This window comes from Mixophyes fleayi, chromosome 4 (genome assembly GCF_038048845.1).
Source record: "Mixophyes fleayi isolate aMixFle1 chromosome 4, aMixFle1.hap1, whole genome shotgun sequence".
Lineage (NCBI taxonomy): Eukaryota > Metazoa > Chordata > Amphibia > Anura > Limnodynastidae > Mixophyes > Mixophyes fleayi.
In genome coordinates this window covers 96,779,005-96,794,588 of record NC_134405.1, presented here as the reverse complement: position 1 = coordinate 96,794,588, position 15,584 = coordinate 96,779,005, and the positions used below count along the sequence as shown (strand labels likewise).

Sequence of the window (15,584 nt, the reverse complement as noted above, 5' to 3'; positions counted from 1 at the left end):
AATAATTTTTATTTATAGGGCGCCACTAGGTATCCGTAGCACCGTACAGGGCCAAACGAGATTACAATACGAGGTGAGACAGCACAGTACAGTAAACAATAATCACAGTAACTCAGTGAGCTCAAAGCACCGCTAGAGGGGCGGAGGAGGGGAGAGGGGAAGGTCCGCCGACGACGGAGTCCAAGAGGGAAGGCACGGATGACAGGGAGACCCCTAGAGGGGAGAGGAGGGAGCGAGAGGGGACGCGGGAAAGAGGGTCCTCAAGGAGGACGGCTAAGTAGCTGGAGAGCAGAGTTAACAGTGGTGAAGACAGGAGGAGAGAATACCCTGCTCAAAGGAGCGTACAATCTAAGGGGTGGGGTAGACAGACAGAGAGACACGGGGGAGAGATGGAGAGATGGAGGAACGGAGGATAAGGATAAGGGGGGAGGAAGAGGCAGAAGAAAAGGTAGGAAGTTAAGTGGGAGACTGGAAGGCTTTAAGAAAAAGGGTTTTTTTTTAAAGCCCGTTTGAAACTGGACAGATTAGGGGAAGTTCTGATGGAGGGAGGGAGCTTGTTCCAGTGGAGGGGGGCAGCACGGGCGAAGTCTTGGATACGCGCGTGGGAGGAGGTGATCAGGGGGGGGAAGAGAGGCGGCGGTCATTGGCAGAACGGAGAGGGCGGGATGGAGCATGAATAGAGAGGAGGGTGGAGATGTAGGGTGCAGTGGAGTTGGCGAGGGCCTTGTATGTAAGAGTGAAGAAATTGAACAGGATTCTGTAGGGGAAGGGGAGCCAGTGAAGGGATTGGTAGATGGGGGAGACAGAAGAGGAGCGGCGAGAAAGGAAGATGAGCCTAGCGGCTGCGTTAAGTACAGATCGAAGGGGAGCGAGATGAGAGTGGGGGAGGCCAGTAAGGAGGTTGCAGTAGTCCAAGCGGGAGATGATCAGAGAGTGAATAAGACATTTGGTGGCATCTTGGGAGAGGAAGGGCCGGATGCGAGCGATGTTGCGCAGCTGGAAGCGGCAGGATTTAGCAAGAGAAAGAATGTGGGGGCCAAAGGAGAGAGAGGAGTCGAGGATGACACCGAGGCAGCGAAGTTGGGGGACAGGGGAGATAGAGGTGTTGTCGACAGTGATAGAGAGGTCAGAAGGGGGCGAGGTGTGAGGGGGAGCCGGTTTTCCTTTGGCTGGACTCGGGGGCATTTGCCCAATGGGCCGCGCTCACTGTAGACTACCTTGGTCTAGGTCACTGGGTTGACTGCATTTTTTTCCCTTTAAAATGTTCCTAATAGGCTGTTGAGCCAAATCTCGCTTCTCCCCCCTGGGGCTACATTTTACCAGCCAACCCCTGCAGGTATAGACAGTCTTATATCATATACTGTATATCTGATCCATAAAAGAGGACATGCAAGCAACACAATCTTCTTCTTTCAGCATAGTGGCCTAGTGGTTAGCACTTCTGCCTTACAGCACTGGGGTCATGAGTTCAATTCCCGACCATGGCCTTATCTGTGAGGAGTTTGTATGTTCTCCCCGTGTTTGCGTGGGTTTCCTCCCACACTCCAAAAACATACTGGTAGGTTAATTGGCTGCTAATAAAGTGTGTGTGTGTGTGTGTGTGTGTGTGTGTGTGTGTGTGTGTGTGTGTGTGTTTTAGAGAATTTATACTCTAAGCCCCAATGGGGCAGGGACTGATGTGAGTGAGTTCTCTGTACAGCGTTGCGGAATTAGTGGCGCTATATAAATAAATGGTAATAATAATAATACCTCCCAACTCCCCCACTCCCAGAAAAAAACAGACTGATGCAGCAAAATGTGTTTCTTTTTATTGTTCTTTAATATTATTAACATTAAAGAGTAACAAAAAACCTGGAAAAAATACAGCTTTAACAATGTGTTAGTGATGTTTGATATAAACAGGAAAACTATTTGGCACACTGTTTTACTATGGCATGGCATATAAACACACACCTAAATCGTCATTACATCACTGTGTAACCAAACAGACGTCACATCTTGGTTGAACGCTCCCAGGGTCCAAGCAGGCAGGTTAATGCATCACTAGGGCCCAGATGCAACACAGAAATCTAAGGTGCTGGGATGGGCAACATTTCCTTCTTCTACAGGAAATGGGTGAAGCTGTACTTGAAAATATTACTCAGACATTTGTACTTTGAAGGAAACGTCTTCTGATAGCCACGGATATTGGTTTCCTGTTTTCAGTTCACAATTTTCCTTTGGCATTAAATAAAATGGACAGTAAGGACAGAGGAATAAGAGGTCACAGACAGAATAGCTCTAAGTGAATACACACAGGGGCCTATTAAATAACATTATGTTATGTGCACATATGTGCTGTAACCTACAGCACACCAATCTGATCCTTTTATTTTTCAAGTTCAGCTTAGAAACTGGAAGCAAATGTCTGGTTGGTTGCTGCAGGTTATAGAATTTATTTGCTCATATAGCACCATTTCATTCAACACAGGCACCTTAGAAATAACGTTATTTTTTAATCAACTCAGTTCCTGCAACTAATTTATTACAGAAAGTTCACTCCTGCTTATTCACACCAACATCCACCACTGTTTCTAAGAAAAACAAATTAGTATCCTAAAGTGCTTCTGTGAGTTCCTTACCTGTACAAATCTTTATATACGTACACATCTGTTTGGCCGTTGCATCTACGTGGGTGCACACAGGTTGCCGAGATGGTGATGGTTTTATAAAATAACTTTAAATTATGACCCAGACAGTCTAGTACAGAAGAGCATAAAGTGGGAGCTGTAATATCACAATGGAAGGTGACTGTTAGAATCATTGAGAAATTCTTAAAACACTGAGGATGCCAAGAACAAACTATGTTCAGTAAGCGAACTGCTTCAAGCGTGCTCAGTATGAAAATCACTGCCCTGTGTCTACAGTGGAGACTGACATCCTGATAGCATCAGGGTATATTAATGAGCTTTTGATCCTACCTGTATACCTGTTACTGACCATGGGTTTTCGGACTTCATATTTGCAGGGTTGACTGCACCTGGATAAGAGCATACTTGCCCACTGGACATTCTGGGAGAGCAGACGATTCTCTCTTATCCTAGTGAAGTAGAGCCTCCATGACGTGATTCGCAGTTAAGATGGGTTTTCAGAGAGGGTCTAAAACAGGGTTTCCCAAACCCAGTCCTCAGGGCTCCCCAACAGTGCAGGATTTCCATATCTCCTTGCTGGAGCACAGGTGTATTCACTACTGACTGACACATTGTAACAGATCCACAGGTGGTCCTAATTATGTCATATGTGATCTGGAAAACCTGCACTGTTGGGGAGCCCTGAGGACTGGGTTTGGGAAACCCTGGTCTAAAGATTTGAAGGCTGTGAGAAAACCTGATTGGGCATGGTAGGTGGTCGGGAATTCTATAAGTGAGGAGCAACATGAGAAAAGTCTCGAAGGCGGGAGTGAGAGGTGGTTATTATAGACGAGACAAGGCGCAGGTAGGAGGTCGGTCTAAGAGGACGGGAGAATATTTTGATATGAGATTTGAGATGTATAAAGGGGTGGTGTTTTTGAGGGCTTTGTAGGTAAAGGGTATATTAGTGTGAAAAAGCCCCCAAAAGATGGGTTTTCAGAGAGGGTCTAAAGACTTGGGATTTTACAAAGTGGTGCAGCAGATGTAGAGCGGTATTGCGTTGCAGGGGTGAGGCCAAGATGCCGTAATTTTCCATGCTGCACCCCTCCCTAGTCATGCTTTACCTCTCCTGAAGGCTATGAGTAATAGCCTTCAGGGAAAGTGGATTCAAGAGCAAACATTGCAGTCAAGTCTCTTCTGTTGTCAGAGTAGACCTGGCAATTATTAGCCCGGGGAGCAAGACTCGACTCAGCAGGCTATTGGGAACATTTTAAAGAAAAACAAATGCAGTTGGTCCGGTGACACAGCTTAAGGTAGCTCACTATGGGATCTGTACAGGAGGCGAATGCCCCCTTGCCCAGTCTGCCCCTGAGTGGTCTAAGTGGTTTGGAGAAGTCTAGCTAGACTTTCACCCTGCTGACCTTGCACTACAGTTGCTTCTTGGGCCCTTAAAGAAACCGCTTAATGCAAATAAGTTCTGGTAGGCGTGCAGATAACCTAAATGTGATTTTGGAGAGACCATACCTGCTTTTGCTATTGTCATTTTAACATCCTCTTTGTGATATTCTTGCATATTAAAATAATTTGTTTACATAGAATTACACTGTATGTATCTTTTTCACTGCATTATACAAAGCTTTACGAGAAACAGGAACCTCCCTCTGAAGTTTTCCCATGAATGGAACCCATGCACTTGTCTTTGTTAATAGAGCAAGCGGATTTACCTCAGGGGCGTCTCCTGAAGACAGTTTTCACTAAAGGTGTTAAATACATGTGGAATTGGTATTTGTGCAATAAGTGTATTTACTAAAGGAAGTGTGGGCTGAATACCATTTTATTTATTTCACTTTTACTTTAGTGTAAGATTTGGTTTTTGCAATAAGTTTTTGCTGAAATACTACACTATATAAAGTTTTCTTTTTTTTCCCCCACATGAAAGTTTCATCACATGAGCCACAGAGCATCATTTATATGGACTTTTTATATTTGGACTGAGATATTTTAAATGTATTTCCTTATATGGTCACTGCAATAATGTTCTAGTTTTCTACACATAGAGCACATAATTAACGAATATATATATATATATATATATATATATATATATATATATATATATATATATATATATATATATAAATAATAAGCAAAAGGCGCTTAGTGCATTATTAGAAAAACACCAAATTTGTGACAATAATTTTTATGTGTATACCTCATACACAATTTAAATGTAAAAACATACAGATTTACGCAGCAGGCAGCTCCTCAAAAAACAAGCACTCATTTGCAAGTGCTCAAATAATTCTAAAAGACAAAAAGAGAAGCGCCACGCATAGTGTATTAAATGACCAACAATTAGTCTTCTCAATGTGGCAAACAAGTGAATTGGCCTCGTACCAAAAGACAAATAATAAACAGCTTATCTGTAATTAGATTCCCGACATCCTATATAGACTCCTTGATGTCCAGTCCTTATGGTTCCAGAAGTTCAGATCACTATGGACTCAGAGCAAAACTGCAATGGTGACAGACTTGAGGTTATAGCATTTTTTCATACCTCCCAACTGTCTTGATTTTGGCAGGACATCATGATGATCTGATCTGAACTTCTGGAACCATAAGGACTGGACATGAAGGAGTCTATATAGGATGTCGGGAATCTAATTACAGATAAGCTGTTTATTATTTGTCTTTTGGTACGAGGCCAATTCACTTGTTTGCCACATTGAGAAGACTAATTGTTGGTCATTTAATACACTATGCGTGGCGCTTCTCTTTTTGTCTAAAATAACATATATATATATATATATATATATATATATATATATATATATATATATATATGTTATTTTGTAACTCAACATATACATTACAGGCTGCCATAATGATTATAGAGGGCTCTAAAGTGATTTTTTCACAACATTTTATAGATTCATATTAAGTTTTAGATTTGACATTTCTGGTGGACAAACTGTGGCATCTGGACAGACTCAACCTGGCTCTCCATGGAAAGTTAAGGCTGGTGCCTGATCTGGTGCAAAGAATATTTTCTATTGTCAACAAATTCAAGCCGCTGAAAACACAAACTTGAAAGGGGGGTGGGTGGCAAGTTTACAAACACATTTCCCTATTAAATGCAAGAAAATAAGCCTTCCTGAAAAGGTTCCATTATCTACAGCTGAAAAGACCCGATTACAATCCTGGTCAACTTTCAGTACTGATCCCTACACTTGTAGAGCCTGAGAAAGTGGTTCCCAAACTTTTGCAGTTCGCGGCACTCTCAGAGTCTATATAATTTTTTCAAGGCACCCCTCCAAAATAATTACCGAGCAGTCCCGTTTTATAAGTAGTCAAAAAAATGTAATAAGTATTTAGATCAGGACAGAAATACTTATTTAGTTGTATGCAAAAATAATACACATAAATGGAAAATAATATTTTTATATATTTTTTCCAATTATATTTCTGTCAAAGAATAATTTACAGCTAAGTCACACTGTGCACCTTCATCCGCACTCTGTGCCCCCTCTGCATCCTCGCTCTGCCCCCTCCTTCATTCTTTTGCCCCTCCATTGCTGTTTCCTATCACCAATCCCCTCCGTTTTTTTACCTACCATACTTGACCTTCTTTCTTCTATTTCTTCTGTCTTTTATTCAGTTTTCTCACCAATTCGGCGGTGCCCGTGACCCAGCATCCTCTCTCCTTGCGCTTGTCACTGAATGTTGGGTGTGATGACGGGCACCCCTGGGAGGCATGGCGCACACTTTTGGAACCGCGGGTCTAAGCAACTACTCAGATTGAGACAATAGAAATTTCTGACAACAACAGACTTAACTCTTTCCGTATGGAGGGAACGTTCAAGTTTTGGAGAACTGTTCCGATGGAGAAATACCACAAAGTCAAACAGGCTTTGGGGTATTTCGCCATTGGAACATTTCTCCAGACTATCATCAATGTTTGGGTTAACTTACCTTGGCGAGTCATTTATTCTCCAACACTGAAACATGTGGAAACATCAATCTATTCTGACACACGAGGGAATTACTTTTTCGTGGCCTCAACCGAAATACAATCCAGATTTTAAAAAGATTGTTGAAAACAAGGATTGCCCAAAGTCCCAGATTCAAAAATTACACAAAGGTAAACAAATATTTTAGTTTTATCTTTGCAAGATATTGGAAAATATGTTCTATTTTCAATGTATGTACGGTATGTCTTTATACTGTGTATATAAATATACAAACATACAATAAAGTAAAGCTTGCTATTTTAGGCATCTATATTTTTGGGTATTATGCTCTAGTGTAGTGCCTGGATTACTATTATTTCTTCATGTGGATCCAGCTGGGGTCAAAGCAATAATACACTAGGTTCAGCCTAGCTTAAGTTTATACAGCAGTTCTTATTACTTTCCAGCTTATATAGAACACACCTCAAGGGATACTATACTATTATTGCACTCCCAAAAACAGAGTTCATCATTTATTATAGCGACCAGCTCTCCCCAGCTGAAAATAAAAAAAGGCTTTGCTACAGTCCTAGTTCTTCAACACCCTAATAAGTACCTTCAATTCATTGTTGAATATTACGCTTCAGAGGCTGGAACAAACGACTTTATCAAATTACTCCGGTAACCCTAAAAGATTGTATCCTTGTGTTTTCGTCCCTCTATGACCTTGCAAAACATACATTTTTAGGGGTTTCAAGGCTCTTAATAATGGAGACGATGGATATTAGGAGTATCCCACATCATAATTAACACTAATCATTTCTAAAGAAAAAAACAATAAAAAAAATAATAAAAACACACACCTTTAGCATAATGAAACAACCATGAAAACTAAATTCTTGTTAGGCAAGCTGGTCTTTGACTACTGATAAAAAATATTATTGATAGGCAAGATGGTTTTAATTCTTCTCAAGATTCATGAGCTCTCACTGGCAGGGTCCTCATGGTGTCCTGCCTACAATAATCGTACACACCTGTGCACCCATGTCAGGCACATTCTGCCTGGTCTCCGCCCTCTTGACTACTCATGGTAGAGGCAGCCATTCTGTGAACTGCATGAATAGTCCTGATAATGCAGTCAATAGCTTTACTAGGAACAAGTGACATCACTGAGGAAACAGACATAAACTTGTTGTGCAGGGATCCAGGCAGAAGGCAACCTTGATCATGGTGATGGTCTTTATATGAATTGGCCAGTTTGTATAACTAATGCTTTCACTTATTCATTAGGCAAAGTTGCAGCCATTTATGTATATAAATAAAAATTCTGTACTTGAATGTGTGCTCATCCTTTTGGACTTAAAGCCCAAAGTTCTTCATGCCTCAGTGCTGTTTAACTAGTTTCTAATTAATTCATTGCATCAATATTTGTTGGGCTTAGGCAAACATTGTGCTTTACAAACTATCCTTATTTCCATTATGTAAACTCAAGATCACAGACTTATACAGTAGCTGCGCTTATCAGTCAAATCTGCAAAGAACACACGTTTGACACACAGGAGACCATTTACGCACACGTCAAGGAGTATGACCACTGTCCACTCTTGGGAGACAACTCCACAAACTGACCTTAACAAAAGTGTAAAGGTCAAAGTGCAACCTCCTATAACCCGAATACCACTCCTTTCATTACAATATATTGTTTTCTCTTAAAATACTGCTTTATAATCATGTTTGTCTTAAATCAATCCTGAGTGAGGAGATATAGGAACGGTCTTTATAAAATGTAGTACTTTTGTGTGAGAAAATCAAAGTTTGTCAGTACCATGGAACACTAGGTACACCTACTCCAGGATTTGCAACCATCACCACCCTCTACCAAACTCCTCCAATCTTCAGCTCCATGGAAATCTAGACGCATAGTGGATCCAACGCTGATTGTCCCACTGCCTACTGGACGTTTGGTGCTTCATAAATGCCCTCACTGTCTTTTAAAAGAGTCAATATACACTATTTGGTAAAAATAGTTACACTGCATTATGGGAGTAATACAGGCTGCTTGCTCTGCCTAGTTAAGGTTAGATTATTTTCCTTGGGAGCCCAGTGACTGCAGCAAAGAATAACTTTATTACGCACAGAGAATCGGCCAGTATTGTGCGGACAGCCCTAGTGCAGCAGAATTGTAAGGCACTTGCATGCTATGGATAAGCATTAGGACAAACAGGGAATAATTAGCCTCGTTTTACACAGTAAAAGAAAATTGTTGTATTTGTTTTTTAAAGTACAATGTTGGCTTAAAGAAAAGCCTGCCCTATATGAAGAATAGATTATTTCTATATGAATGGATATTATATTTGGAGACCGTCCATTTGCAGATCCGACAACTCTCCTTTGACAAAAGTGCATTTTTTTTCATGTGGGGAATGGATATTGACATATTTCATGTTTGGAATGAATATATGACCAATTATCAGACTACTTTCCAGCGGTAAGAGGTAGGAAAGGTTTACAGTGGGAAAAATACTAATCAAGGCATTGGAAATAAATCAGTAAAATGTTTAAAACTACCAAGTAACATCCCATTAAGTCTGCCAGCTAGTATCGCAAGTTTTTGTTAGAAATAAAATTGAAAGCCAGGAACGTTGTCTATTTGACAGCCAGATTTTTCAATTTCCCTCGGATGAGCAAGAAAAGGAAACGCAAATAAAAATAAAACAATTCCCCTTCAACATATGGATGCACGTTTGTTCAGCCACAAATATTCTACATCAGTAAATGATATAAGACAGTATGAAGTAGAATGCAGGAAAAATATTTGCGCAAGCATCAAGACTGAATACAATTTAATGTACGAGACCATAAACATAACTATTTACAATTTTTTTTTTAATTGGAATCTGTTTACCCAAGGAGTTGAGTTGTCGAAATATAAACTATGGCTATGGGCACACCGCTGCAGCAGAGAGCCAATGCAAAGCGGTTACTGGGATTCTTCTGCTGACTGGAGCAATGAGCAGTCACTTTTCATTTAAAACAAATGTACCTGTCACAGAGAGCTGAGCAATAGAGGTCCCAACTTTATGCAAGTCCCAGAGCCTGCCGGGATCCCATCCAAATAATAAAGGGAATGTATTTAAAAGTGAAAAAAAAACTAATAACATTTTGTACACAACCAAAAAATGGCTGTTTCCATAAGGCTCTTATTGTTCGGCTGACAAATGATGGGGCACACATTAACCAGCACTGGCAGACTGCTTTTTTTAAGCTGTCAAATGGTTCAAACTCAAACAGATTTGAATCATTCTCAGCCATATTTGGTGGTCAAAAGGAGGGTTGATTTCAAGCAAATTGTGGTCAAGATGAGACCAACTCCCTAAATGAAATCAAGAGACAGGACAAGCTTAAGACCCAACAGGAAGTGTGCAGGAGGGGTGCCTCCCATCAACTATCTTGTTTTGTAAATTTGTGGTGTATGCTCAGTTAGTGCATCTCCATTCTAGACCATACTGTGGAGCAACAAGTTTCATCGCCAGAGCAAGCAATATGGCCTTCATAGGGTAAAATAAACACTGCTTGCAATAAGGGCAAGTTTTGTTGGTGGGACATGTAGGCTATACATACAAAACAGAGTCTAAAAATACATTTCATAATAAAGGCCAAAGGTTTCCAAAAATATGTGGTGTGTAGCAAACCATCTTTGGTTCAGCATCTAGCTAGCCAATTATACACCCTAAACTTTTAATGTCACTGAAATATGTGGACTGAAGCATAAGACTGGTAATAAAGATGTGCGTTTAAAAGCTAATGTTAGAGCTAAAGGCTAAACACACAAGTTATTCAAAGCAAGACAGTATCTAAGGGAATTTCCTGTATCAAACATCACAACAGTGTTGAAAACTTAGCAACATCAATTAGAATATTCCACACATTAACAGAATAGTGTATAAGCTTGCAAGCAGGGCCCTGTTACCCCTCCGTCTGTATGTATGTATGTATCACCCAGTTTAGTTTTATTACTGTGTGTTCCCCATTGTAAAGCGCTACAGAAATTGCTTGTGCTATATAAATAAATGTTAATGATGTGGATGAATACAGGATCCTCTCTCCCACACCAATAGGAAAGCAAGTTAGAGAGGTGATACTTTGAAAACAATCCCCTCTAATTATAAAAAAATTATATATATATATATATATATATATATATATAAAAAATGTATTATATATAATCTTGCAATGACATATACTTTGCAAATAAGTTGGAGTTGGCTTTCCTTTAGTTAGGTGACCCTGCCTACATGGCCAGAATGGACTGTAATTCAGTCACTCAACTATATCAACCTGTGTGCACCCAGCTTAACCCCGAGTATAATTGTTCCTGATCAGTTGTCTGTAGAAGCTCAGCCATGTGAATTGGTCGTGGCAACCATTAATAGTCTTGTTACCATATAACCTTCATCGCGTACCCTCCTCATACACTAGCAGTAGTTCTGTGCAAGTGGTGTCATACTTTAATACAGAACCAATCATCTATCTTCCCAGATGAAAAACAAGTTTATAGACTTGCTTCTGGGAAATTAAAAGTGACTATGGGCACATGGTAATACAAACAAGGTGGCTCATGGGGATTCTGCATCCTGGTTTGCTGCACTGTATCAGTAATATAACACTGCAGAACTTGGCAGCAGAAAGACCAGTTTACTTATTTAGCTTATTCATATTTACCATTTTCATTATTTATTTGTTTAGTGCTTTATTTCTTTCAAAGCTACCAAAAGAAAAAAAAGCAGGCAAAATTAAGGCCAAATCAGAATCCTTCACTCAACTCTACCCAACTGTTTGTTAACTATTATATGCCTACTGCATATTAAAATGTTAGAATACAGCAAATGGTTCAAGCACAAGTTAGCTTGAGAAAAGTAGATTTATAATTCTGTTGGTATAATGTGAATCCAATAAACTTTGTGAATAAATATTTAGGGTAAAAGGACCAAGGTCAGGGGACAAACGGGGCAGGTTACAGTGCTAGTTCGTACCAGCTTTATTTTGGGTCATCGAAAAAAGGGTGGTTCTGGGAGTAGCTTCTCTCAATTGTATTTACACAGCATTCTTGTATACTTGCTAACTGGGCTGCACCTTGCAGTTTGTGGACACTGAGGAACTGCATGCTGAACTACTTTCATTACAAGCTTGGTAACGGTGATATTCTGTTAGAATTCTGATAATAAAGCATTCTAATATAGCATGTTTTCTTTAACACAAACAATACTAAAATAAAAATGAAGTTAAACCCCCCCCTCATAAAATACTGTGATGATTTGTTGTACCTATTCTCAATAAACAAACCCAACTAATGCATAATTTTCATTGACTGCAAACTACACCTTGCTATGAGAATAACCTTTTTTGTTCAACATAACAATCACAGGCATATATGTAAAAATTTGAGCAGTTTGTCAACAGAAGTAATATTATAAAAATATACATTACTGCAGAGGCCGGACTATAAATAATAGAGTAGTACACTATATTACATAGATGGCTATGTAGCTGTACCAAAACGTAAACGACGGCAGAAAATACCCTGTTGAAGAGCGGTCACTATGTTTGTCACGTACCTTACCATAGAAAGCTACAGCATTTATATGACATTTGTTACCGCTTAAAAGAATAAAGTTACTTTTGGTAAAATCACACATCTCATGTGTCAGCTCACATCAAACATGCCATTTACTAAACGTACTCTACACAGAACATACTGAACATAATGGGGTTCATTCAATTAGCTGCAATGTTCTGTAGTAGCCTTGCACGCTGTGTTTAAGTTCCCACAACGGAACACCTCAGATGCCCAAGCAAAAAGGAGCACCAAAGCACACTGTGTGATGCTACTGCAGCACCTCACTGCTAATTAAATCATCCCGTTTCTTTATTGACAATTGAAAGCTTGTTGTAAATTTCAGAAAATACCTTTTAATAGGTGAAATAAATACTCCAGTACATGCAAAGTAGAAACTGACATTTAAAATGACAATCATTTTATTATAGTGTACAATTAGGAAACACTCTCACTGTAACCCACCCTCCCAACAGTAAGTCAGCACACGGGAAATTAAAAAAAAAAAAGTTTTAAAAACCGATTTTGTCTCACTCCACGAGCTCCCTACACACCCCCCATTCACACACTGTTGCAGGGTTTTAAAAAGGAGCTACATCCAGCAGCTAAAAGCCATAAAAATGTCTAAAAATAAAACTGAGGTAACCTTTTTATTCCTGCAGATCACACACAGCAACATTCTGATGGGAAGTCTGGAAGACACTGGCTTAAAAACCGCACCCAGCACGGATTTTAAAGCCTTGATAATGCCACTTTAGTGCCAGTACTGGTACTAAAAGGGGTAAAGGAGGCTTAATATTAAAAAACAAATGATAAGAAATAACCAAATTTTGAATATTCTTAGAGTGGTCAATGATAAGTTTGCAGCTGCAGATCTGTGATGTTTAAATATTGTAATAGTGCAAGTTAATGTCAACTAAATATCATATTCACTCATGACAAAGTTGAAGTATCAGATATAGGGGGAAAAACGTAGTGATGGCTGCTTCCATGTCAGAGATTACAAGCAACTGAAAGCGAAACTTTACATTAACCTCAATACTATACCAAAGATTTTTTTTTTATATTATGGACTTCTAAAAGAAGGATCAATTTTACCAACGGTAGAGAAACATATTGCAAGGAGTTATGTATTTGTAGGCGCCGAAACGCACTTAAGGTTTTAAATTAAGTAGTCAACTAGTGATCTATTTGAATATGGTTTAACTAAATTTATTAACCAACACTACAAATAATGAACTGTCCCAATTAGATTTTAGTGGCAAAGAATAACGCTATATCGGATCTTACAAAAAAAAATGTTCTCATGAATGACTCAACTGTAGATTAGAAACGCAAAGGAATAAAATATGCTGTGCTGTAACCAACATATTTTAACATGAAAAATAATTTGGATTTGTTCACCTATCTTTAAAATATATTATAACATTGGAATCTGGGAAGTAATTTCACATACCCTTGTGATATTTATGCTGGTCAAATTATAGGCATCAGAGCCTCACAATATAATAGGTAGCCCACCACCATCACTGCAATGTAGGCACCAGTGAATTCACTTTACCTAATTTTTAAATTTTGAACACTAAAATAGAACATCTCTCAACATCTACTTAGTTGAAATGCAATTTTCAATAGCTAGCACTTCCAGTTCTAAGAAAGCCTGAATGGCTTCATATAATGCAGGGCCATCTCTAGTTCTTAAGAGAATAGTTTCAGCTGAACCAATATTCTTTGGTAAAATTAAGGGAGGGGGTGTTTCCCATTTAGGGTGATTTCACAGAATTGGAGTTTACTGGCGGAAGAGTTCTAGGAGATGACCTCTCTCTCAAGGCCTGAGATAACAAGTTGCAGCCTTCAGAGACAGCGCAAGCTGAGCTCCGCAATCGGTCCTTGTAATCAGTCATCTTGCTGCTGCTGTCAGAATGCTGGGTTATATCCCTGAGGCACTGGGTCAGGAGCACACAAGCAGACACAACACTCATAGCACCCCCAAGAATGGCAGTCTGCACCGCCTTGCCATCTGGATTTAAAACAGCAGCTTTGCCCAGGAACTGCGGCTCTGTGGCAAAGCCCACCAGGGCATGCACAGATTGCACCAGGGGGCCACTGAAAAGGGCACATCGATTTCTAGAGAGTTCACTAGGGGAAGTCTTAACTTCTTTGACACAGGCTAGTAACGCAGTGGCGCTGGTACTCATACACTTCACCCCCAGTTTAAACTGTTCCTTAGCAAACTTGTCTCTTGACCTCTCACTGGCGACGACGCTGACATCTGTGAGAATCTTTAGGTTCCTGGACAAGTTCTGGGAGACTTCTAGTAGGAGTTGTGGCGTGAGGTCCTGTAGGGGCACCGTCCTGAGAGTGGCACAGCTCTGCTCCACCTCATGCCGGCACCGTGTCACCTTGTAGCGGTCCACCAGACCAGGGAGGGCAGCCTGGGAACCGGGCACCTCCACAGCTGCCAGGTAAGCTGCATGGGCTGAAAGCTCAATGAGAGACACCACCAGGTCACCCATTTCCTGAAGGCTGTCACCCACCTCTACAAAGCGGCCCATGTTGAGCTGGCTCTGAACATCGTGGGTGAGGATGGACAGGCCCTTGGTCCGGGCAATAACGGTGTCTCTGCACTTCTCAAAGGCCTCCCCCAGCTGGGCAGAGCTCTCCGGGCTGACGGGCCGGGGCTCGCTGGAGAGCAGCAGCAGGTCCGCCACCAGCTGCATCTTCGCCTTGCACTGGTCACAGATAGTCAGCAGCTTCTTACGGGGCTGGGGGCCGCCCAGGCCCGCTCCGGAGGGCAGAGAGGACCGGGCGGAACCGGAGCCGCCGCTAGCCATCCCGCCTGGAGCAGCGTCTCATACCTCGGCCAGTGGGAGCGGTATCCCGGGGTCTCTCCTGCCGCATCATCCCATGGAGGGCTGCGGGCACTGCCCGGTGACAGCCGTGACGTTCAGACCTTCTCGCGGCTCCCGGCCTCCCTCATGGCGGAGGGGGAAGGTTCCTCGGTGCCCGAAGCAGCAGCAAAGAGGTGACCCGCCCAAACGGCGCTGTGCCTCTCCCGGCCCGGATAAGGAACGTGGGACGGCGCCGCCCTGTGACGTCATCCGGAGGACACCAGGGAAGGGAGCGGGCGAACAGCGCCACCTGGAGGACAAGTGGCCGCAGTGCGCCTCACAGCAACACTTGGTTGGTTATTCTTTATTAACCACAAACAGTAGAGGTCGGGATAAATATGTAGACAACCCATGTCATGTCAGGATTTTGCTAGGGGTGGTTTCTTTTTCCTTTTAGCATACTATACATATTGAACGTTATAATTGCAGTGTCCCTAACGTCCAGGAACAGTCCCCATTTTGTTTTGTGTTTTATAGATTGGCCATAGATTTTTTTGTCCCTAGAAATGACCTTGTTTTT

General features: G+C 41.2%; 1 protein-coding gene across 1 annotated transcript; it reads right to left on the bottom strand.

Moving 5' to 3' along the window:
- Positions 1-12,565: 12,565 nt before the first annotated feature.
- TLNRD1 (talin rod domain containing 1) lies at positions 12,566-15,270 on the bottom strand. Its single transcript, XM_075207796.1, has one exon. It carries the CDS (start codon positions 15,005-15,007, stop codon positions 13,937-13,939), a length of 1,071 nt encoding a protein of 356 aa, XP_075063897.1. The 5' UTR covers positions 15,008-15,270; the 3' UTR covers positions 12,566-13,936.
- Between the last annotated feature and the right edge of the window lie 314 nt (positions 15,271-15,584).

Bases quoted from the DNA above. Each gene is read 5' to 3' on its own strand.
- TLNRD1 (XM_075207796.1), bottom strand. From the start codon at position 15,007: ATGGCTAGCGGCGGCTCCGGTTCCGCCCGGTCCTCTCTGCCCTCCGGA.